Source organism: Pantherophis guttatus, chromosome 1 (genome assembly GCF_059756535.1).
Source record: "Pantherophis guttatus breed Tessera chromosome 1, ASM5975653v1, whole genome shotgun sequence".
Lineage (NCBI taxonomy): Eukaryota > Metazoa > Chordata > Lepidosauria > Squamata > Colubridae > Pantherophis > Pantherophis guttatus.
In genome coordinates, this window is record NC_142063.1 from 104,115,479 (window position 1) to 104,140,478 (window position 25,000).

General features: G+C 37.1%; 2 protein-coding genes across 10 annotated transcripts in view; one reads left to right on the forward strand and one right to left on the reverse strand.

Moving 5' to 3' along the window:
• TRPM5 (transient receptor potential cation channel subfamily M member 5) overlaps nucleotides 1-10,518 on the forward strand; it is a 60,719-nt gene extending 50,201 nt beyond the window's left edge. Inside the window, exons 19-26 of the mRNA XM_034416887.3 lie at nucleotides 639-771; nucleotides 2,113-2,287; nucleotides 3,310-3,478; nucleotides 5,191-5,369; nucleotides 6,674-6,806; nucleotides 7,389-7,461; nucleotides 7,988-8,078; nucleotides 10,302-10,518. Of these exons, the coding sequence (XP_034272778.2) occupies nucleotides 639-771; nucleotides 2,113-2,287; nucleotides 3,310-3,478; nucleotides 5,191-5,369; nucleotides 6,674-6,806; nucleotides 7,389-7,461; nucleotides 7,988-8,078; nucleotides 10,302-10,384 (1,036 nt within the window). The 3' untranslated portion in view covers nucleotides 10,385-10,518. The remainder of the gene's footprint in view (nucleotides 1-638; nucleotides 772-2,112; nucleotides 2,288-3,309; nucleotides 3,479-5,190; nucleotides 5,370-6,673; nucleotides 6,807-7,388; nucleotides 7,462-7,987; nucleotides 8,079-10,301) is intronic.
• Nucleotides 10,519-12,202: 1,684 nt separating this feature from the next.
• TSSC4 (tumor suppressing subtransferable candidate 4) lies at nucleotides 12,203-17,763 on the reverse strand. 9 transcript variants are annotated; one of them, XM_034416888.3, is made up of 4 exons: nucleotides 17,736-17,763; nucleotides 16,295-16,403; nucleotides 15,683-15,753; nucleotides 12,203-14,328 (listed from the first exon to the last, which is right to left on the reverse strand). In XM_034416888.3, the coding sequence occupies exon 4, from the start codon at nucleotides 14,247-14,249 to the stop codon at nucleotides 13,200-13,202; it is 1,050 nt and encodes a 349-aa protein (XP_034272779.1). In that variant the 5' UTR covers nucleotides 14,250-14,328; nucleotides 15,683-15,753; nucleotides 16,295-16,403; nucleotides 17,736-17,763; the 3' UTR covers nucleotides 12,203-13,199. The 9 variants fall into 9 exon arrangements, with proteins under 9 accessions (XP_034272779.1, XP_034272781.1, XP_034272780.1 ...); XM_034416890.3 differs by having other exon boundaries at nucleotides 17,639-17,763; XM_034416889.3 differs by having other exon boundaries at nucleotides 17,216-17,763.
• Nucleotides 17,764-25,000: the final 7,237 nt, after the last annotated feature.

The window sequence follows — 25,000 nt, forward strand, 5'->3', positions numbered from 1 at the left end:
AAGAGAAATATAGGGTAGATGACTGCTATTCTTATTGGTATAGTTGCCATAGCTCTTTTCCAGGGGCAACAAGGCTATTTGTTATTAATTAGCTGTATTTATTTGAGTTTTTAATCCAGCCAGAGTCACTGTTATTCAAGATGGGCTACCATATAAATGGGATAAATAAACACATAAACAAATATCTAAATAGTGCAAAATGAAAACCTTATCATGCCTGAAAAACCAGTACTGGTTGCTAATTGCTTTCTGGACACCTAGTGATTTGTCATGATCTTGGATCAGATTAGCTGATGAGACGTCTGTAAGGATTCCCCCAATTTCAGAGAGTATTCCTTGGGAATATGGAGAGAGCATTATTTGCAAGCTATGGCCCATACTTTTGGAAACATAAATTTTCACCTGTATTTAGAAAAGAATGTAGTTTGAGCTGTTTTAGTCTGATATTGATAGTTATGTGTTTGTGTTTTCATTATATCTTCCTATTGTGTTCCTATTTTATTTTACTTTATTTTTGCATTTTACTTTATTTTGCATTTTACTTTATTTTCCACGATAACTGCCTTCATCCTCTTATCAGGGTAGAAAGGGAAGGCATAAATTAAATATCAATACAAGAATATTTCTTCACCCTCCAGAATGTTTAATTCAACCTTTCATGATGGTCGAACAGTATTCGCAATTGATTTTATGGTGTTCACTCTGAGACTGATTCATATTTTTGCCATTCATAAACAACTGGGCCCAAAGATTATCATTGTGGAAAGAATGGTAAGTGCAACATTGCAGAAAGAAATGAAAATAAATGGGGCTGGACTGGGTTTTCAATCTAGCAGGCTCAGGGGAAATTATGCTATTAATTTCAAATGTCTAAGTATCGTTACATCCACCCCTGTATATGCCTTTATTAATGTATCAACTTACTAAGACATCTACCAGGCACTCTGTTGAAGATTTTCTTGCTGTCTGTGCTGGGCACACACAAAATGCTCTTCCCCGTCATGTATTCCCAGTGGTGGTATTCAATTTTTTTTACTACTGGTTCTGTGGGCGTGGCTTGGTGGATGTGGTGTGGCTTGGTGGGTGTGGCTTGGTGGGCATGGCAAGGGAAGGATACTGCAAAATCTCCATTCCCACCCCACTCCTGGGGGAAGTATATTGCAAAATCTCCATTCCCACCCCACTCCTGGGGGAAGGATACTGCAAAATCTCCATTCCCACCCCACTCCTGGGGGAAGGATATTGCAAAATCTCCATTCCCACCCCACTCCTGGGGGAAGGATATTGCAAAATCTCCATTCCCACCCCACTCCAGGGGAAGGATACTGCAAAATTTCCATTCCCTTCCCACTCCAGGGGAAGGATACTGCAAAATCTCCATTCCCACCCCACTCTGGGGCCAGCCAGAGTTGATATTTGCCGGTTCTCCAAACCTGTCAGAACCTGCTGAATTTCACCCCTGTGTATTCCCCTCTGTGTTTAGAAACCTGCCAACCCTTTTTTTATTTTATTTTCTTTCTTGCTTCTTTTTACTTTTTACCTCAACTTTTAAAACTATTTTAATCTTAGTTAGCTATCTTGGACACTGTTTTGAGGAGAAAGTCAGTATAACATAATGTTGAAGAAATAAAAATAAATTCCACTCTTAGGAGATGCTTATGTTTATCTTCTAAATGCAATATATTTGAAGGGACTTCTCCTAAGTTGGAAGTACTAGAAGTTAAAAGAAACTGACTATAGCAGAAGTGATTTCTCCTGCAAAAGCTACAGGAAGGAAACTTTTCTTTCCAATGTGTGTGCGCGTGTGTGTGCTCAATTTGACTAGATATATGACTAATAACTTTGCATTCTAACATATCTGTGCAGCATGCATTAAACAAAATAGTCCTTCCAATAAGTCTAGGTCCTAGTTCAGCATGAAAAAAGATTTTTGAGAATACATGGTGACAAGGAAAAGAAATCCATTGTGATTCTCTCTGAATGTTTCTAATCCAGTAGCCCCCAACTTGACTTTTCCAGATGTCTTGGGACTATAACACATCTGGAAGGGACAAAACGTTGGGGAAGATAGTTTCAGGTTTTAGTTGTGCATTTATTTATTTATTTTTACAGATGAAGGATGTTTTTTTCTTTCTCTTTTTCCTGAGTGTGTGGCTTATTGCGTACGGTGTAGCCACACAAGCTTTGCTTCATCCTGATGACAGTCGTGCTGAGTGGATTTTCAGGAGGGTCCTTTATCGTCCCTACCTTCAAATATTTGGACAAATTCCACTGGATAAAATAGATTGTGAGTTTAATTTCCAGTACTTCAGCAATCCTACTTTTTGATTAAAGGGGCTTTGGCAGATGATAAATCAGTCCACAGCATTCTCATTGCACTGTATCTGAAGTCATCTGTACTGCAATATTTTTATTGTATTCACCCTGATGAACGGCATAATTCACCAGGATAACCAGATAGCAATTCAAAACTTAACAGAGTGTGCCGATTTGCACAGCATTATAAGTCTATCACTGAATCATACCAGCTAGAAACATTTAGTTGCACGTGGGTAAAGCCATCATTTGCATAAGATAGAATTGACAAAGGTAGCAGCGTAAGGCAAACATGAAAGCATTTTGGTTACCTATGGCAAAAGCCTGTTCTAGTCCTTCACCTTGAAGATCAGTCTAAAAAGTTTGGATTTAGGTTTTAGTTAGATTCAGTGATATCAATGAGGTTTATGACAGATTCTTCCAAATCCTTTGGCTGAAGTGTTTCTTCAGAAGTTGTGATAGAAATGGCAAGGTCCAGTTGTCCTCTTTTGCTATATCTTTTGGTTTCCTGTTAAATTCTGTTCTACTTGGAGGTTCTGGTTCCTAGGCCTGTCCCTTATAGATGCTGCTGCTGAGTTTCAGCTGCATCAGTTCCCTGATTCCTTTGTAAACTCAATGTAGTAGAACCTTGTTTTAGCAAATCATTCTGAAGCTTTAACAGTTTCAACAATCTTTCCTTTCTTCCTTTTCCTTCCTTCCTCCTTCTCTCCTCCCTTCTTTCCTTCTTCCCTCCCTCCCTTCCCTCCCTCCCGCCTTTCTTTTCTTTCTTTTTCTTTTTCTTTCTTTCTCCTCCCTTCCTCCCTCCTTCACTCACTTTCCTCCTTCCTTTCTTCTTTTTCTTTTCTTTTTCTTTCTCTCTCTCTTTCTCCTTCCTCCCTCCCTCCCTCCCTCCCTCCATTTCCTACCTCCTTTCTTCTTTTTCTTTTCTCTCTTTCTCTTTCCTTCCTTCCTTCCTTCCTTCCATTTCTCTTTTTTAAAACTTCACTACCACAGCATCTCGAATGGATTTTGAAAACTGCACCTTGGGTCAGCAGGGGAACCAGACGGCGAGTGACTTCTCGTGCCCCAGTGCCTACGCTAATTGGCTGGTCATAATACTCTTAGTCATTTTCCTACTGGTTACAAATGTGCTGCTTATGAATCTCTTAATTGCCATGTTCAGGCAAGTATAAAATGTGGGTCTATAAGAAAATATAAGAAGCCTTCTATCTAATAGCCACAGATAGAATAATATATGTCTCTGGGACGTATCTTTTGTGTGTGTAATAGATGGAATTCACAAAAGGTTTTGCAAAGAAAAGCAGTAACAAAATGAACAAACTGAGAGTATAGCTATGTATTCTGAAATAATTCTGAAATAATTCTGAAATAATATTCTGTTGAGTAAGTGTATTATGATTTACTTCTTGAGAAGTGTTCGCTGGACTGACATATTACATACTAGTTCTTGACTTACAATCATGGTTGGAACCAAGATTGGTTTGCTAAGCAAGGCAGTTCTTAAGTGAGTCATTCCCAATCTTGTGATAAATGGTCATCACATGACACTGGGACATTGCAATCATTGTAAATATATGCTGGTTGCTAAGTGCCCAAATTTTAATCATGTGATTGTGGGGATGCTGCAATGGTGATAAGTGTATCACTTTTTTCAGTGCTATTGTAACTTTGAGTGGTCATTAACTGAATGATTGAAAGTCAAGGACTGGTCTGCTTCCTTAACACTCATTTCAATGGAATTTGGTTGTCCAGGGTTTGTCACAAAAAGAATTGCTGATAGAATCAGGAAGGTTCTCAATCCATTTAAAATGAAGACTTACAGTAATATTATTCAGCATATTATTAATAAGTTTAAATATGTTACTTTTGCAAAGTTTAAATTCTTAATAAAGTTGCACATGTTGCGCAATAGCTGATTTATGCAGATAGTTAAATAAATAGTGCTATCTCTGAAAATAATCTATTTAACTTTATTTTCTCCCGAGATTAATAAGGGAGAACTTTTTATAGCTTATATTGAATTCTAGACATTTGTCTTCATAAGTCTTTTTATGAAATATACCTGCCATCTTGGGACCTTTTAAAAGCCACTGAAAATATTTACTATGATCTCAACTAGCCTAGAGATATATGGCAATATAGTTGGATAGCCTTATTCAAATAGGCAGGACTACTGATGTGATTTTTCTGGCTTATTCATGTGATCATATTCTCTCTTCCTGATCTGGAAGTCCTAAATAGCTTGTGTTCCTTCCAGTTTTGGATGATGTACCTTTGGGACACAGAACAAAAATAAGAACGGAAATATAAACTTTGTCTATTTTAAACCAAGGGACATAACAACACTAAAACAAATGCAGCCTAAAATATTCTATAGTCAGTGGAAACAGCTACATTCTCAGGTAGCAAATAAATATATCAGATGTAGATATTACATGCTTGGATATCTCCTAAATGGCAGTTGAAATATAAAGCAAGCTGATGAAACACACAGCTTGTTGAGAGTATTGGAAGAAATTTTAACAAAATGGTGCATTGTCTTAGGTGTAGTCTCATTTGTCCTACGCATCAAGTAAACCGATGTTTGAAGATTCCAGGAATATATTACCATAATTCAGATCAAACTCAAAGCTTAGAACTACCTCTCCAAATCACTTGAAACAATTACAGTATCATGTTTCATACAAAATGAATTGTGAAATTCGTTTTACCTCAGCAGAATCCAAACTTGTTTACTGTCAGTGTTAATCACACCAAAAAAAGCTGGCAGACTGCTTCCTCAATTAGAAAAAAACACCAAGAACTTTACACACTTGAAAACAATCTTCTCTTTAGCAAATAAGATCTGTTGATACAACCCTTCTTCCTTTTAAGTTACACTTTTCAGGTTGTTCAAGGAAACGCAGACATCTTCTGGAAATTTCAGCGATACAACTTGATTGTTGAATACCACGGTCGTCCTGCATTTGCTCCTCCTTTTATCATTATTGACCACATTAAACTATTTCTTAGATGGGCCCTTAAGAAGACCGAACACAAAAAAGAACATCTGGGTAAGCTATGGGGAGAATGGTAAAAACAAGTTGAGGATTACATACATACATAAACACACACACACACACATACTGTACATACAGTACATATATTAATGTATAATCATAAACTGTATTATCAGTTTATGCAATAGTAAAGTTCATTTCTATATAATTAGCTGTAGATTATTATTATTTTTAATTGAAATTATGTAGGGGATGAATAACCTTCCTCACTATGGTGCGATCCAAATGGTTTGTAATCCAAACTATCTGGGTCATTTTACATTGCAGAAATCTGCATTAAAATGGTATCATCTGTAATTACATTAAAACAAATTAATGTTAGAAGCAAAATTGAATTAAACATTAATTTTTAATTAAAAATAAAAACTCACACTTTCTTAAAAATGTATCAGTAGAAACTAGATGTCAGCTTCCAAGCTGCCATAAGGAGAGGAGAGGCTTGAACTTTCACCTACTTAATTCCCCTGAAGAACTCTCTCCACGGAGATGGGATGGGGGGGGGGACATTCCTGTGAACTGACAGAGATGGGATGACAAGAGTGGCTTGGAAGATGGCCAATGAGACGCAGAGAATTGGGAACCAGAAAGAGAGGTTTTGGGGGGGCAAAGTTCAGTGCTAACTGCGCATTGAGTCAGGGTCAGTTCGTTATGCTCAATAAAGAGAAACATTTCCTCAAAGTTCGGACGTTTGGAAATTCATTTATTTGGAGATAACAACGAAGCTTGACACTATTATTGCTGTAGCAGAGAGAATAAATGAATATCTGTAAGATCCAAAGTTACAAAGGCAGACGACTATGGGGCATCCCCCTCCAAGAGATTTTCCAATTCTATTACAAGTAGGCTACTACATTTTAAATCATAGGACATTTGTCTACATCGGGGCTGTGAGGAAGCATTCAGAATGGAAATTAAGGTTGCCCACAAATCATCCAGGTAGAGATGAAAATTTGTATGGGGAAACATTTCCTATGCTGGGGGTGCAGGAGTGGTGTCCTGTGCATTTGTGAACTTCTTTCAAGATACAGCAATGAGTCATCCATTGGACGTAGACTAAGTGGTTCCTTTCATACTCACATTCTTAAAGGGTATATTCAAGTTCAAAGGAACTCAATGAAAACTGGGCGTACGATATTATTGAGGTGCCTTCAATATTCATTTGATTGTAGTGTAATATTTAAACTCTATAAAAAAACTAGCAAGTGATGATTTTGCTATATTTTGTGTTGGTTTCTACCCCCTCCTTTGGCAACTGTTTTCTTTTCCACACCCCAAATCTAACTCTCCCTTTCCTTCAGAAAGAGACATTCCAGAAGAACTGGATCAAAAATTTATAACCTGGGAGATGCTCCAGAAAGAAAATTACCTGGTAAATTTGGAAACAAAGAAAAAAGAAAGCAACGAGGAAAAACTGAAGAAAATGTCAGACAAGTAAGGGTCAGCAAGTAAAATGCAATTTGATGTAACTAAAAAGCACTGTACAAACAAATCTTTCTGTAGGTGAGATGGGAAACCTCAGCATTCAAAAATGCACACACGTTATTTGGAATATGGCCCTTGCAATGAAAATGTCAGGAATGGCATTAATAGAAGTCATTTTTTGTGATAAGCTATTCTAAATGTACAGATGAACAGCAGATTCTGATGTTTAGAGTCCAGTTCAGACATCCAATGGTTCTTATGGGTTCATCAACTGAATTCTAACTAGAACAGGATTGCACAGAAGTGTCAACAGATACCTCCATGTAGAATCTATAAACATGGAATTTGAGTAGCAGGTAGCAATCACTCAAAATCCAAACTAAAAGATATGAGTTGCTATAGTAGGTGGATGGATTCAATCAATCTCACTGTTCATTTCCTAGATGGATAATTATTAATTCACAGAAATTATTTGCAGTAGAAACTATTCTAAATATGTCTTGGATAGATAGCTCTACTGAGTTCTTCAGGATCTCCTCTATGACAACGTTCTTCTTCTGACTCTATTATTCTTGGTTTATTTTAAAACAGGGTGGACAGCCTTTTAAAGAATTTTAATGGTCTAAAAGAGCAAGAGAAACAGCTTAGATCTTTGGAATCACAAGTAAGATTTTCTTTTTATGCTTCAGTTGCACCATTTTTTATTTGTTCATATATATATTTCCAAGATCAACATTCAGAAATCATGATAGGATTTCATGCATCAATCAATTTTTTTTTTTGTTTGGGGCATGCTTAGGTGAGGTGGATAAACAATAGTTTATGGCCTTCTCCAGAAGGATACTTCAATAATAAATATACCTTCGAAATATGTTACATTCAAAGGACAGTTTGGATTCTAAACCTAATAAACAGTTCATAGATTCAAAGGTCTCAATTGGACAAAAGAGCTAAGAAGAAACTACAGTATATGCAATTACAGTACCTAGAAGTAAGCCTACCCAGAAGTTAATGGGTAGAGGGTTTTAAAGTTCAGCCTATGATCTACATTCTGATTCTATGACTGTATCACAAAACCAAACCACTATGCCATCAGCTTTGATTTCAGAGAACTTTGCTATAATTAGTATTATAATTGTAGTATGTCTTTAATAGTAATGGTATCCAAATAATTTGTTTTTATTATGCAGATTAGCTATTGCACAGTTATACTTTCTTCAATGGCAGATACTTTAGTGAAAAACAGTTTATTTTTCAGCAGGCCAACTTCAAACTACACATGTGAGTAATGTGCTAATAAAGATTGGGTGGAGTGGGGGAGGAATGCAAAACAGGGTAAAAAAAAACCCTAAAATCCATTAAAAACCAGCCTAATACACAATACACACCAGAATTGCTGTGGAAGCTTCCATAACTGTGCTAAGTACAATGGCTATGAATTCATACATTGCATTCAGTTATAATGAAGGTTTTTTGGGGGGTTGAGCTGGATTTTGTGAGCCCAGCCATTTTAATTAATGATGCTTAACAAATTGTGCCGATAAAAAAATGCTTTATTTAATTAACTATGAGAAACAAGCCATAGCCTTTAGGAATGTGTAAACCTTATTTTCTTAATCATTATATTATAAAGAAAAACACAATGATGTAATGGTTAGGAATTTAAAATGTTGCCACTGCTTTTGACTGGCTAGGACTTAGGTCAGTGATAGCTAACCTTTTTTTCCTTGGGTGCTGAAAGTGTGCATGTGTGTGACAGCGCATGTGTGCCCACACCCATAATGCAATGCCCCCTGCATGCCACGCCCCCCTGTGCATGCACGCGCAATCCCCCCCATGCTCCCCCATCCCTCCGTGCATGTACGTGTGCCTCCGCAGACCCAAAAATCAGCTGGCTGGCAGGAGGCACGCGCACATGCACGATGGAGCTGACCTAGGGCGACGGCTCGTGTGCCCGCAGAGGTGGCTCCACATGCCACCTATGGCACGTGTGCCATAGGTTCGCCATCATGGACCTAGGTAGTCCATAGCAATCCCTCTGCATTCCAGCTTAACCTCCTATGTGAAAATATGAGGAAAATGTTGGCTTGGTACATAGGAGACAAAGTCACCTCTCGATGCCAGGCACTTTAGCCAAGCTAGTTTTGCTACATACTAGATAATATCGAGTGCCCTTCAAAAACATATTTTCAGACTGAAACAATTTCAACATCTTTGATCTATCTGAAGGTAGCTGTCAGCCCTTCAAGGCAGACTTTCATTACTTTCATAAGGTGTTAACAGCAGTAACAGAATCTTGCAAGTCTGAATGTGCTTCTTCCCTCCCTCCCTTTGTGTGAACTAGTGAGTAGCTTGTCTGAGATACTTTCTCAGGTTACAGTTTTGCCCCGGACTCAGGTTTTAGTTGACAGTTGTCTTGGTTGCAGCTCATCCTCTGGTTATTCTTTCTGCCTGTTCCGATAGTCTAGGAATGTACAGCCTAATTTAGGACCTACTTAGCTTCAGCAGATCTGCTCCTCTGTGTGCTCATTACCACAGAAGTAACTTTGGAAGTGTAGTGGTTAGACACCAGACTAGAGAGACTGTGGGTTTTAGCCTCTCTTTGAGCATGTGGCCAGCTGGGTGACCTTGGGCCAGTCACACTCTCAGCCCTAAGGAGAAGGCAAAGACAAATCACTCCTGAAAATCTTGCCAAGAAAACTCACAGGGACTTGTCCAGTTACCAGGAGTCAAAATTGACCTGAAAATACCAAAACAAAATAAGCAGGCTCTCTCCCTTTGGAACAGCCTTGTGGCGTCTTCAAACATACCTATTTCTTACAGTTATGTTTCTCTGCACTAAAATGAATATGCTATATAATTATTAACCTTCAGATAGCACAATACTCCCTTGGCAGGTACAGGAGAGGCATTTGAATATCAAACTTGGGATATTTAAGATTTGCATATAGGTGGGGAGAAAATATCCCACACACAACAGCATAAATTATCCACATAGCTGGTTAATTTTAACACCTGCTAACGAGAACAAAAATCTCACTTATCTAATTATGAGCATTAAGATAGCATTGCCCAAGAGTTCCCAGATTTTAGGGATTAGGGCTTCTTTTGAATATGGAAGATCTCATACCTCTTTCTCATGGTAAAAATAAACATAATATATGTTAAAAGTAAGCACAAATGGACTTTCATTTAAGAAAAAAATAATAACCATGTACAAAGTCAGTATAAAAATGGAACTGTTTTCTCTACCTCTCTAGGCACGAGATAGTGGAATTTGGTCCACAATTTGCCAGATTAATCTTTAAAGATTGCAGATCTATTATTTTCCCATTCTTTAACATCTCTACTGAAATACACAGAAAATATGTAAGGTTTTTTAAAAAGACAAGCTAGCCTTGATAAGTGGAATTATAAGAAGTAATTTGTTCAAATCTCACTATAGCTGCTCATTCTTTATATAACCAATATTTTCATTTAAATTTTCATGTTTCATAAATGCAGGCACTGATCAAATGGTTGCACCAGAAAATGAAGATGGGGTAGATACCAGTCAGTTTGACGATGTGATGTATATTGATAACTGATTTCTCCATATAATTTTGTCTAATGGATATTTTCTTTTAATGTCAGAGCACCACTGTGTCATAACTACATATTGCCTTTCTTTTACATTATATCCAATGTGTTTCCAGTAAATTATCTACTGAAATCTCAAAAATGTTTTTTTATTCCGATCTTCATCTTTAAAATAAATGTTATGCTATGACTCTGTAAATTCATTTAGACCAATTTGTCAAACTCAATTTCATTGAGGGCCGCATCAGGGCTGTGGTTGACCTCAGGGGGCCGGTCGGGCATGGCCAACTGTGTGGCGTGGCCAGCTTGATGCCACTCCCCAAATTGCTGGCATGCTTCCATGTTTTCGCACTGGGTGTTGTGGCTCCGTTGCCTGAGCCTGGGCTATCGACAGATGCAGACTCTGAGAGTGAGGGAGAGAAGTTGGCAAGGCCTCCCTCTCCAGGACCCTCCTCTCTGGCAATGCCTCTGGAGGACACCGAAGGCCAAAAGATAGGCTCAGAGCCAAGCATGTCCCCGCAGCCACAGGTGGTCAGCGACGAAGAAGATAAGTGCTGGCTGGACCCTCGGCAGAGGCGCAGGGAGAAGCGTGCGCAGCAGAGGGGAAGGCGTGCCAGAGATTAGCTGAGTCACTGGACCACACCCCACAGGGTAAAAATGTGGGTGTGGTGGCCGGTTCAGTTTGTGATGAGCAAAAACTGAAAATAATCCATGATCTCTGCGTTACTGGACTTTGCCTGCTTTATCGGACTGCATTTGGACTAATCCTTGTATTGTTGAAACTCTGCCTGTTTTATCGGAATGCTTGCAGTCTAATCTTTGTTTTGTGTGAGTAAAGTCTGAATTGGCAGCTAGCCACTGGGTTGCTGCTAGCTTTATCTTCAAAGAGTTTTGTTGTGTGGCTTATTAACTCCAGGCCGTCTGTGGGGGTGCGTGTGTGGTACGGGGACAGAACATTGGGTAGACCAGGCTGAAGTACTACTATTATTTACTACTATTTAATTATTTGGATTAAATTATGATTTTATTGTACTTGTTTCTTAACTTGTGTTCGCCGCCCTGAGTCCTTCGGGAGAATGGCGGCATATAAATACATGTAATAAATAAATAAATAAATAAATAAATAAATAATGCGGGTAGACCGGACTGAAGCAATGTGTCCTGGCCCCTTACATTTTCCAGGATGTCCCCACGGGGTGGATCGGACCAACACTGCAGGCCGAATCCAACCCACGGGCCTTGTGTTTAACATGCCTAATTTAGACCAAACCTTTCAATATTTTCTTATAACCAAGGAACATTTATGTATCTTCTGAGCTTTTCAATTATCCTTCCTTGATATAACTGTATATAGTATTCATTTATCTGCTTCCCCCATTTTGTGCCTTTCATCTTGAACTTAGTTATATATTACTAGTGTAGTAAGTTTCCAATCTTGCTATTTTCCACTAATCATGAGTTAATAGTACAACTACATAACCCTTATTTTTTTAGCGTCATTGTAGTACAAAAGTTTGAATCCAAACATTTAATGTCTTTTTTGTATAAAATAATTAGACTGCATTAGGCATTCTCATATATAGGTAGTCCCAATTTAACAATTGCCCCAGACAGTGACCGCAGTTAAGACTGTGATGAAAAAGTAACTTTGTGACCAATAGTCAGATTTATGATCTTTCAGGACTTTAAAGCAAAACTCCTATAAAGCAAAAGTAAGATAATAAGCATTGCTGCAGTTTCACTTAGTGATTGCTTTGTTAATGACCGAGTTACCATTTCCAATTGTGATAGCTAAATGAGCATTGCCTATAAATAGGAATAAAACATTTTTTTTCCAACCAATGCATTTATTCATGACCAAACATGCCAAGGTGAGAGTAATGCTGGGGTAGCTGTACAAGAGAACTTTAGCTGAACGAGACGGCATCTTGCTTCCTTAAATGTGAAGGCAGAAAGTGTGATAAGTAGAAAAGGGATAATGGGTAAAGATGGGTACCATAAGAGTAGAGAGAAAACTAGTTTTTGACACGAATGGCTAGCTGCTAACATGCAGGTACAGAATTTTCAACCTAATTAAGCAGTTGTTCCCAAGTTTTATTAACACCAAAAATATCAAATGGATATTCTGCTAGAAATATTATTTTAAGCTCCTTTATTCTTTCATAAACAGTTTGGTCGACACAAATCCATGTACTTTAGAAGAAGCTTCCAAGTATGGAGGGGAAAAAAATATTTCAGTTTTCAAGGAAGTTGTAGCAATTCAACAGTCTGAACCAATCAAGTCTAAGTATGGCTTGGTTGGCTGTATTTTAATTTTAGAAAGCATCTCTTCAAATTCCTTAACACTTTTTCTATGATCTTAACATACTGTATGTTTACATTTTCTTGTCTCTAGCCGAACAACGTACGAGTTGTCATATTTCATGCTTTTATTTTTATTCATACTGTGGAATAATATTGGTTAAACCTTTGCCTCAGCTACAATAAACTGATAAATCTTGTACCTCATCCACAAGATATGTTTTGTCAGTTATGAATTGGTTGAGATATTAATACAGTATACTGTCAAAAAGTTTTGGTATGAATAGCTGAGCCTCCCTTCATAAACAGAAACTCCACATATATTGTTGGACTATGTCAAGGCAAAATGTTCTATATTTATTGCAAAACACAGCGGGATTTTGTTCGAAAGGGCAAAGTTACAAGTATTCTTAGTCACAGCAACAAGCATGTTAAGGAAACAATTGCCCAAATTCATGCAAATGATGAAGATAATATTCTGAGTAAGCTATCACTGGAAAAAGACAAATATGTTTCTGGCTTTTAGGATTCTTCTTCTTCATCATGGTTAGCTTTGGGTCGGAAATGTTTCCTACTTCTTTTCTTGCTACCGTGAAACCCAATGGTTGTTGTCACATTCTCTTCAGGCACCTCTGGAGAACCTGTGTTGGCTCTTCGAGCACCTCGTTCTTCCAATTTCAGTGGCTCCCAATCTTCCTTTTTTTTCTCCTTGCTTTCTGAGGGACCTAGTACAACTACATCACCTTTGTTCTGGGCATCCAAGTTACCCAGAGGCCTTCCACTGGCCTCTTGGTTTGCATTAATAATGTTGGCCTCCAACTTTTCCTCTGTTGAAGCTCCCCTTTTTTTGTCTGATCTGTCTAAGCCTGCCTTTACTGGTTTATTAAAGATAATTCTTCCTGCACCAGAGCTAGAAGCATCCTGGTTGAAAGATGGTATATAATTTTCAGGACGTGTTGAGCTTTGTTCCTTTCTACCCTTGTTCAAGCCACTCAAGAACTCCATAGCAATTGATCTGTTGGTATCATCACTACATTCTGCAACATTCTCCAAACTGTACTTGGTCCAGCGTTCTGGATGGGCCACATAATCAGGTACTGGCGGGGAACTTTTATAAGACTGAATTGGCTCACGTTGTTTTCCAAAGCTTTCCGCAGTCATCTTGTTTGAAAGGCTGAGTGGTGGCAGAGGGATTTTAAACCTTTTATCAATGACATTGTCTTCACCCGTCAAGGGCACTGCCTGCTTGGCTGCTCCTTCCAGACAATCAAAAATGTTCTGGCTGCGCTGTGAAAAGCTTGAGCTCATGCCTTTCAAATGAAAGGGCTGAACAACTGATTTTTTGCTGTTGTGCAAAGAGTCCCCACTCTTATTTGATTCACAATCCACGTCATCTGAAGGAAGCGGCTCCTCAGGGGACACAACATCAACTTCAGCACTGCCTGCAAACTCAAAATCTTCTGAATCTGAATCACTCAGGGAAATTGTATCTGAGGGAAGGATGCCTTCGTAATCTGTGTCCCCATCAGTCACAATACCCACAAAGGGTTCACCTGCACCTTCGTCTCCCATTCTTGATGATCACTTGATTTGGGTATTTCTGCAACCAAATACGTTTTTCAGCTGTTTCTCAGAGGATGTTTAACACCTCCTAGAACAAAAAGGAAGAGTTACATGCAAATATGTAAGGACACATTATTGATACCTGCTTCTTCATTTACATAAGGGGATTACAAGTTCAAAAGTACCAAAACTTTAAAACAAAATGAGAAAGAGAAAAATTAAAAGAGAAACCTTAATCTATTATCCCAGCTCGGATCACTTTTGTTTTTATAAACGATATTGACATTGTATAAATAGATTCTAAGTAGATTCTACTACAAGATTTCTTGTGATATGTGATTTTTTTCCTATTTATTTTTAAATAAATCTATAATCCTGTAACTTGCCATGCTATTATGATTTTACAAGAGTATACATTCTAACTTATTTCTGCTGTGCTTTCCAGATTGAATGCCATTGGTGCATCTCTTTTTATAAGTGCAAACATCTAATAATCAAATTTGCAGAGAAACTCTCAACTGGTCAATTTTTAGTGCTTTAGATTTTAGCCCAGGGAACAGAACTTCATTTTAATTATTTTAATTATTTTATTTAATTTGATTTATATGCCGCCCTTCTCCGGAGACTCAGGACGGCTTACAATGCGTTAAGCAATAGCTTTCATACTTTTGTATATTTATACAAAGTCAGTTTATTGCCCCCATAATCTGGGTCCTCATTTTACCTACCTTAGAAAGGATGGAAGGCTGAGTCTATTAAGATTTCATTAAGAATAGTGGGTAATCTATCAGTAACAACCTACCAAGAACTTATATTAAAGATCAGCCACCTTAAATGAAAGCAAAGTTCTTGCTTATAAGAAATGAAATGTAAAATGCAAGTTGAGGAAATCTATGATCTACTGCAGAATATTACCCAAAATTGTGAGAATTAAAAACTTGGTGGTATTAAACAATCTATAACCATCACATTTTGCTTTTTATTTAAGGACAGAGATAATATTTAGCATAAACTAGTGGCTTCTTTGATAAATTATGTGTTCCCTCTTGTGCATTTCTAATATAATGATATCTTTGCGCTGATGTGCAACTATTACCACTTGGAAGGATTGTGTACAAATCTGGCACATAAAGCAACTTTGTTTTGTTTTGACAATTCTCTACAATGGCATCCAGAATGTTTAGTGCTCTGAATTAATTACAATTCTGTAATACTTTTGTGTATAGACAAACATGAGGTTTGCTGGCACAAGTTCACACTATTTCTGAAGTCTGAAAGCCTTTTTAGGTACTTAAGCATGTTTAGTAGCCCAACAGTATTAGTATTCTCATTCTTTAGTGATAGATTCCCCATCACAGGAGAACTGTATTTGACAAGAGTTGTCCAACAAAGTACTTTATGGTGATGGTAAACAGGCATGGAAGAACCTACTAGCCACTCACCATCTGGAGTATGAACCAGTATTCCATCCTCTGGGTCAGTAAAAGCCACCAAGGTTCTGAGATCCTGTACCCTGGCAGTAAGAGGTTGGACATATCATCAGCGCAATCAAAAAATGTGGAGTTGCAATTTTCTAGTATATCAATAGTACTTGTCACTTTGATAAGTGTACCCTCTAGCTTTGCAATGTTATCATCTACAAATAATTATTTTAAAATTGGAAAGCAAAGATATTTATTTATTAATCTAATTTATGTCTAGTAAAATTTTGGGGCAACATATTATTGCACACTAGGCAAAGACAGCAAGTACTGTACCTCATTGTTGGGATTTACACACCAATGGATCTGTAGGACTGTTTAAACCATCGCTAACAACCAAATGTTAATACAATACAATTAAATCATCAAGCATAAGACTATAATTGGATGAGATCAGAAAAAGAATCAAACTCAAGTTATCTGTTTTCCAAGGACTAAGAAATGTAGATTAAAGAAATCCACTACAGGTTGTGCATATTATAGATTTTTTTTGTTTCTCTCTCTGATCCATTCACCTCCTCCCCCCTGGTTGGGCAGTAAACAATAAAATTGTTCCAGAGAGAAAAGACTCACAGGATGTTTGCAGCAATCTGATTGCAACATAATTCAGACATAATGGTTTTTCTGTGACTGAAGTCCCCATCAAAATCTTCCATAGTAGTCTTGATCCTTGCTATCTCAACTGTGGGAAAGCCAAAGAGCATATTATCTTCTCCTTCCCTTTCAAGCTCATGCTATTGAAATAAATTAAGTTTATTTTTTTATCTTATTTGTATCCTGCTTGTATTATTTTTACAAATAACTCAAGGCAGTAAACATATCAAACACCCTTTCCTCCTTCTATTTTCCCCACAACAACTCTGTGGGGGTAGATTGGGCTGAGAGAAGGCGGCTGGCCCAAAGTTACCCAGCTAGCTTTCATAGCTAAGGCAGAATTAGAACCCAACAGTCTCCCACTTTCTAGCCTGATACCTTAACCATTAGACCAAACTGGCTCTGCTCCTTTTTTTTTTTTAATCCTTTGTTTAAGACAGACTTAACAGATATATTTATCTGATGGGCCTGAATCCATGATTGCAACATGTCCACAGCTTTCTTGTGATTTTGGAAAACTAAGAGGAAGTGAGAAAACCTTAACTGAGGGAAAGCTTTCCTTTCTTACCAAGGAATGCTTAATGCATTGTTTTTTTTTTTGGAGGCCATGCGATTCATAAATTAGTTATCCTCTATTACAGAGATATTAATATACATATCTAAAAGAAGAAAGCAGGCTGGCTTGCCAAATATATATGTCTTTGCATTTGATAATCAATACATCAATCACACTAAGAAATATATTTTAAAAAGCCATTTAAAATTGAAAAATAGCATTTTCCCTATTTAAAAAGGGGGGGGGGACAAAGGGCAAAATATAAAATAAATAAAAGCAAACTATGCAACTATTGCTGTTATGCAATAGTTATTATTTATGTGAGCACTGCCACATTACCATACCTCTGTTACACAATTTGGAGATCTCAACGTGCAAAGCGCGGTTATAATGATTTCCTACAGAGAAGGGCTGCTTCTTCTCCTATAAATTATTGACTCTCGCCTTTGTGAACCTAATGATATAATCCCAAGCAGGTAACCTGCAAGAGCTTTCACTCTCGAGTCTTAAAAAAAAAAAAAATTGACTCCAAAAGAAAAAGGAAAAAAAAATCTGAATCCACCTGCTTCGAAAAATTCACTGTCCCAAGAGGCAGGACAAAAATAATCTTAATATCAATTTCGTATAAGGGTCAGCCAGGGGCTTAAAAATAATTAGACCTACGATTTAAGAGGGCGGGGCTATTAAAAACCAGGAGATATCGCGGGCGGCTTATTGGGGAACGTTCTCAGCCTGATCCGTCCCCACAGAACTACCCTCTCGCATACCCTTCTCCCCACACACGCCCCGCTTCTCTCCCAGACCTCCGGGACCAACGGCCGCTTACGCAGCTGCCCTTTCAAGATACTGCGTGGAACTCCTCACCTGCAAGGGCCCGTTTCTCCCACCTGCGCGCGCAGCCCTCGCCGCTCGATTCCGGATTCGGCGCGCGGTTCCCGGCTTCGCTTTCCCGATGCTTGATGGGATGATAAGTTTTCTCGCTCCGAAAAGGCCTGTTGGAATTTACGCCGCCATCGAACCATTTGAACGACATGTCCCAGAAGTCATTTCGCAGCTAAACCAAAACCCGACAAAAGCTCTTCCTTCAGGTTTTTTTCCCCCCAATGTCTTCTGGGAGTTGTAGTTTTTTTATTATTATTATTATTTTTTTACGATCGCCCGGAGCCAGAGTATCTGACTACTGTTAACGGTGCAGGGAAAACTGTTACAGCTTTTGGATGCTTTGTACAGCCTCGCTATCGATATAAGGGTACAACAAATGCAGTTTGCTAAGTTTATTTTCTTTCCTTTTATGCCAGAGTTCGGAGAGTTAATTTAGATTTAGGTTTGCAAAAATGTTTTTTGATGACTGTTTCCATTTGTCCAGAAATTGAGCAATGCATTTCATCAGCCAAGGACTGAGACCTGAAAAATACAGAGCCACTCTGGTGTCGGGATCAAAACTGGCCCCGGAGACTCAAATTTAAATCCATCTGTGGAAACTTAAGGGTAGCTTTGCACAAGTCATTCTTGGACACAGCAGATGGTAACACCTTTCTGATTTGGAAGAGCCAAGTCAAAAAGGACCTCCTCAATAGTTGGATCAGATTTCAGAGCTGCAGATTAGACTGCGAAGGTGAAAAACATCCTAGAAGATTTTTTTTTAATTGTTTGGCAACTAAATAGTGAAAAGTTTTTAAGATTGAAAAACTTAATGGTTTCGCGACCTTTGGATTGTCCTGGTAAAGACATTAATACAAACTAGAAGTGAAAAAAAAATAAAAAGTTGCAAGGAAAAAATATATAGAAACAACCTCTCTCAAAAAAGCAACCCTCATCGTGGCAAGTGTAAATATGTCCATGTTCTCTTCACCTCCTCTTTACTAATAAATACTTCATCCCATAACCCGCAAATCAAGTAAATCACATCTTAATCCTGTTATCAGCAAAAGGTTCAAACAGAATACTAGGATTTTAATATTAATTACAAATACCATTTCTCCTTAACAAAAAATAAGCTCCAATTTTTTCTTCCATACAGAACTGTCTTCTGTAATCCATTCATGAGGTTGATCCTTGTTACAGCTTTCTTTAGCACTTTAAGCAAATCCAGCAAAAGGAAGTTATTGAAATTGTTCTCTGGGATTATAATTTTTAATTCCTTCTTAATTTTTTAAAATCTTAGTCAGTTTTCTCTTTATATCTGGTGACAAATTCTTTTTCAGAATCTCGTTCATATTTTTGTTGGGTAAATTTTGCTGCATATATTTTTCTGTAACATACTGTTCTCAAGAACACACAATATCTGACATAATCAAATTAAATTTATGAGGTAGGTCCCTGTGCAGTTTCTCAAAGATGTCTCAAAATGTCATTATAGATTATTTGTCTTATTACATCTCCAATCTCACAAACAATTTTTCTTTCTCACTAGCAAGGATACATTTATCTTTAAAAAATAGTTTCGAAGTTTTAATATTCAAAGTCCAAAGCTCAATGTTTTCGGACCCTATAAAACTTTGAGGCCAAAACCTTGTCTTGCTTTTTGCTGTTCATTTTGAGTTTTAAGATTATAAAAATAAATTTTCAAATAACTTTTACTGAGGATTGAAGGCACTCATCTGGTATTTCCAACCTTGTCACTTTGCGGTGTCTAACTTCACTGAAGCCATTAATAGGCAATTTCAAGAGAAGTGCACAAACTTAGTGACCTTTAAAAAGCTCTGTTTGCAGCTGGAGTAAATATTGTGAATCCCTCCTGTGTCCCAATTACCCTCCACACACCAGGAATCACTGTTTTATGGTCCATTTATGAGGAAGAGGAACAACTGTAAGAAATAGTTTGGGTGATTTCACGTCTTTGATTGATCCAGAGAGGACTGTTAATACTGCTAGTGTCGACTGCTTTTCTCCAGAGCTGCCTTCCAGTCTGCCATTTTCCCTTGAAGTCCTTCCTCAGATTACATGTCTTGAAGATTAAATTGTACAATTGAGAATGCAAGCAATTGATCGGTTTGGCTTAAAAATTGGATTTTTTTCTTAATGGGCTATCTCTTATATCAATAGATTTTCTTTAACTTGCATCTCTATTTCAATCTATATGTTGTTTGAAGGATTGTTGTTTGTAAGATGAGCTATTTTTCACATTCATTCAGTAGCAACAGTGGAAAATAATCATCTGGTTTTCTTGAAAGAAAAAATTAAGTGGAAATCTTGAAAGTTTTTTCCCAGAGGATCCAGTGCTCAGTACATGTGGCCATTCACAAAACAAACAAACAAATTAATAAATTCATTGCCATTGAAATGGAGCTACATAATAGAGCCGAAGTCAGTCACTTGGTGTCTTCTACTGTTTTTTGCACTACACTTCTTGATATTCCTATTGATTATAGAAAAAAGAAGCTCTTGCCCTTTGAAATATCTTATCTCCTGAGGTGAGATTGGCTTCCATTCTCCTGACTTTTCATAAGAATCTTAAAACGTGGTTTTGCCAAATGGCTTGGGGTACCAATGGGGGAGTTGTTTGGGTGTCGTAACAGTTGAGACCAAGGTGTCAACCTTATTCCTTTCTCTAATTTAGCAGTTTGGTAGGATGTGAAAATTAATCACACTACACTTTGTAATCTTCATTTTGTTACTTTTGCAATTCTCTTTGTTGCAATATTTTTAGGATCAGACTCAATAATAATAATGAGAGTTAGAGGTTTAAATATATTTCTCTTTAATTATAGTAGGCATTCTATATTCACTGAATATTCACAGATAGAAGCAAAGAAAATGGTGAAGGTGGCTCCTTATATATACAAAGGGTGGAGCCAAGAGTGGGAGTGGTGAATTATGAATACATTAAGAAACAAAGAATAAGTTAACCCCTGATATCCCATATATACATTATTTACACAATAGGGAATAAGGCATTTACATCTGACAAATCCCCCTCTAAATGCCGGTTCGCTATACAACATCAATTACATTCAGATTCAGGACAATATAAGACATACAATTTGGAAGTTAAGTATTTGTGCTGTTTAGAAGGTAAAGGCTTCGTCAATATGTCAGCTAATTGTTCAGAGGTATCACAATGCACTGCTTTGATAAATCCATCTTGAGACAATTGTCTCACATGCTTAAATTTTATATCTATATGCCTGGATCTTTGTCCAATGGCATCGGATCTAGATATTTCAATGGCCGCTTTATTGTCTTCATGCATAACAAAAGGCAAAGCAGGTTTTTTCCAAACATCTGAAATTAAATCATTAAACCATACAAGGTTATTTGCGGCTTTGGATAAACAAACATATTCCGCTTCTGTGGTTGAAGTGGCTACCAGTTCTTGTTTACCAGTGTACCAGTAAACTGGACAGTCATTTAACAGAAAAATATAACCAGAAGTGCTTTTTCTGCATGATATATCTCCAGCCCAATCCGCATCTGCGTAACATGTAAGTCTTGGTTCTTTATTATCACTAGGTTCTAATACTAGGCAAAAGTCTAATGTACTTTTCAGATATCTTAAAATTCTTTTGACAGCTTCCCAGTGATACATTGTTGGTTTGCTAACGTGCCTTGATAATAAATTGAGTGGTAATGCAATATCTGGCCTGGTCCAATTAGATATATAAAGAAGTGAACCTATGACTGATCTATAAAATGTATTATCCCTGAATTCAGGGGAAGATTCATCAGTATTTCTAAGGAAATCAGTTTGCATAGGAGTGTCACAGGGTTTGGCATTGTTTAAATTGCATTTGTTTAGAAGTTCAATAATCTTATCTTTCTGAGTAAGTTTGAATCCCCTTCTAGTTTTGTTAATTTGTACACCAAGGTATTTGTTTACTTTACCTAGAGATTTCAACGAGAAATGTTCATTTAACTTGTTTACAAAGATTTCTCTTCTCTCTTTGTGTTTTCCTATATATAAAATATCATCTACATAAATCAATACAAATTCAATGTGATCATCACTCTTTTTGACAAAGAAACAGTTATCAGCAGTGGTAGCGTTGAAATCCATGGTCTTAAGTACTTTTACCAAGCAATCGTACCATCTTTTGCCAGATTGCTTTAATCCGTATAAACTCTTGTTCAATAGCCAAATTTCATTTTTATTAGTGTATTGACTGTGAGGTGCTCTTACATATATTTCCTTATCTAGTTTTGCGTGTAGGTACGCAGTCTGTATGTCATATTGAAATACATCAAGATTGAGTGCGGATGCTACTACTAGAGCTGTTTTAACACTCTCTGTTCTTACTGTGGGGGAGTATGTGTCAGTATAGTCCTCCGGATATTTTTGTGCATAACCTTGTGCAACCAATCTAGCTTTGTATAAGGTATTGCCTCCTTCTAGGTTCTTAATTTTATAAATCCACCTGGTACCAATAATTGTTTTATCTTTGGGTGCAATCGCAGGTGTGAATACATTTAATCCTTGCAAACTTTCCATCTCTTTTTTCATAGCTAGTTCCCATTTTTCCTTTTCTTCACGAGGTAGTTTTAATACTTCCTCATATGTATTAGGTGTTATTTGTTCACCATCCATATGCATTATGTAATCTCTGTATTTATTTGGTATTTGATTTCTGTTGTTCCTAATAGCTCTTTCTGGTTTGCTATGGTAGTCATGCAAATATCTTGCTTCCTTTTTTGTTAATGTGTCTGTCTTTATTTTGTGTTGACTATTTGTCCATGTTTTGTTTTTGTTTTTATTTTTGTTAACATTTTGATTTTCTATCGTCCCTTCCTCACGAGATTTGGTATCTTTGCATTTATTCGGAAATATTTCATTAAGATGTAATTTAGACCAGTTGGCCTGTTCATGGAACACAGCTGTTCTGGAAACTATAAATTTATTATTATTATCAATGAATCTGTACCCTTTGGTGCCAGTTTCATATCCCATAAATCTTAGTCTTCTGGATACGTTTTCTCCCTTTCTTCTCAACTGTTTGGGTATGTGTACGTCTGCAGTGACCCCAAATATGTGCATGTGTGCTAATTTTGGTTTCCTATTATACATCACCTCATATGGTGTCTTATTCACAATACTGGACCAGGTTCTATTTTGAGTGTAATTTGAATAATGTAGGGCTTCTGACCAAAATTGTTTGCCTAAACCAGCATCCTCTAATGTGCATCTAATCATGGTTTGTAATGTGGAATTCTTTCTCTCTGCAATCCCGTTCTGGAACGCAGAAAATGGACTAGACGTGTAATGTAGCATTCCTCTATCCTTTAACCATTGGGAGAATTCTTTAGACATGAATTCACATCCCCTATCTGTCATAATTTGTTTTATTCTGATATTATGTTGTGTTTCTATGCGTTTGTAAAATTCCTTAAATTTTTGAAAGGTTTCATCCTTGTGTTTTAATGTGTAAACAAAACCATAGCGACTGTAATCGTCTACTATTGTTAGGAAGTAACGTTTTCTATAAGTGATTGATGGAGTTAATGGACCAACTAAGTCCATGTGTACTAAGTCAAAAATTTTGTTAGTTGATCTGGTGGATTTTTTTGGCCTGGGACTAGTTTTTAATTTAGTAGATTTACATACTGAGCATTCCAAATAATTTTCACAATTTTTTATTTTGACACCTTCTGCGTGTTCAATCATTTTTGTACTACAGGAAAACTTGCATGTCCTAACTTCCTATGTAAGATATGAGCACACTCGTCATGAATTGGTTTACCTATTTTTGGTTTCTTCTCATTGTGTGTATCTGTGTGATCATGAGATATTTTACATTCATCATTGTCACTGTTACTAATATTTTCATCATCTGCCTCAATACAATCTTCCATATTTGAATCAATGTTATGTAACCATCTTTCTTTTGTTATCAGATAGGGTAGGCCTCCTTTAATCATCACAGTGCCTACATTTGTTTTATTCTTCTCTAAAGTTGCTTTTCCCTTTGAGAAAACTATATTGATGTCAGAATCTCTGCTTAGTTTTATGGCACTTAGTATGTTATGAGGTATTTCTGGTATTAACAATACCCCCTCTATTTTTCCTAGACCAGGCAAGGTCACATTCCCTCTGCCTAATACTTGAACTTTTTTTTGATTAGCTACTTTTATTACAAACTTATCTTCTGTAAATGAAGACAATATATTTTTGTTATTAGTGGTGTGATTAGTTGCTCCAGAATCAATAAGCCAATTATTGTTCTCATTTGGTTGCGTTTTAGCGCTGTCTTGTTTATTTAGTCCATTCAGTGAACCAGATTTTCTCTCTTTTGAATTTTCTCTGCCCCCTCTACTTTCTCTGTAATTTGGTGGGCTTCTATATTTATGTCTATCTGTGGAAGACTGTCTATAATTGTATTTATTCCTATATTCTGACCTATGTCTTTCCTTTGAAATTTTGGGACAATCTCTTCTATTGTGTTCTCTGGACCCACAATTGTGGCATTTAAAAGTTTCATTATATTTTTCTTGGAAAGCTACCTTCCTAAAAGATTTGTGTTCTGTGTGATTGCTATAACGATTTTTTCTTGAATTGTCTTCTGCTATCAATTTGTTAGACAGACTTTCTATTGACAAATATCCTAGATTGATGGTGTCTAAGTGTGACATAAAACTATCCCATGATGAATCAAGTGAGTTGATAATAACACTTTTCATTGTTTGATCTGAAATCACTTCCCCCCTCAAATGCAGCTCAGCTCTTATTTTGTTTAAAGATATTAAATGCTCACTTATGGAAACCCCTGGTTTTACTCTGGAAGAAAAGAAGTCCTTAGACATTCTTGTGGTGGTAGCTACACTATCGCTGTGAAACAAATTAAACATGCATTGAATTATTTCTGAAACAGTTAGATTTGGTTTGATGCTATGATACATCGCAGGAGACACGCTAGATATTATTAAGAAAAATGCCTTATGGTGTAAACAATCTATTTTTAAAGTCCAAGGTCTTCTTGGGGGACTAGTGATAAAAAATAGTAAATTTTCTTTCATAAAGACAACCTGGAGCTGTTGATACCATTCTTGTAAATTAATGCCATCAACCCTAAGTTTTGGGAAGTCACTGGGTAAGTTACCCACATTATTTTGTCCATTACTTACAACCTGAGGTAGTCCGTGGTCTCGCAAGTGTAGGAAATTGCAAAACGGCATGGGAATGCTCGCAACGAGTCTGC

Coding starts and splice junctions, on each gene's coding strand:
- TSSC4 (XM_034416894.3), bottom strand. CDS start 14,249: ATGGGAGACGAAGGTGCAGGTGAACCCTTTGTGGGTATTGTGACTGAT.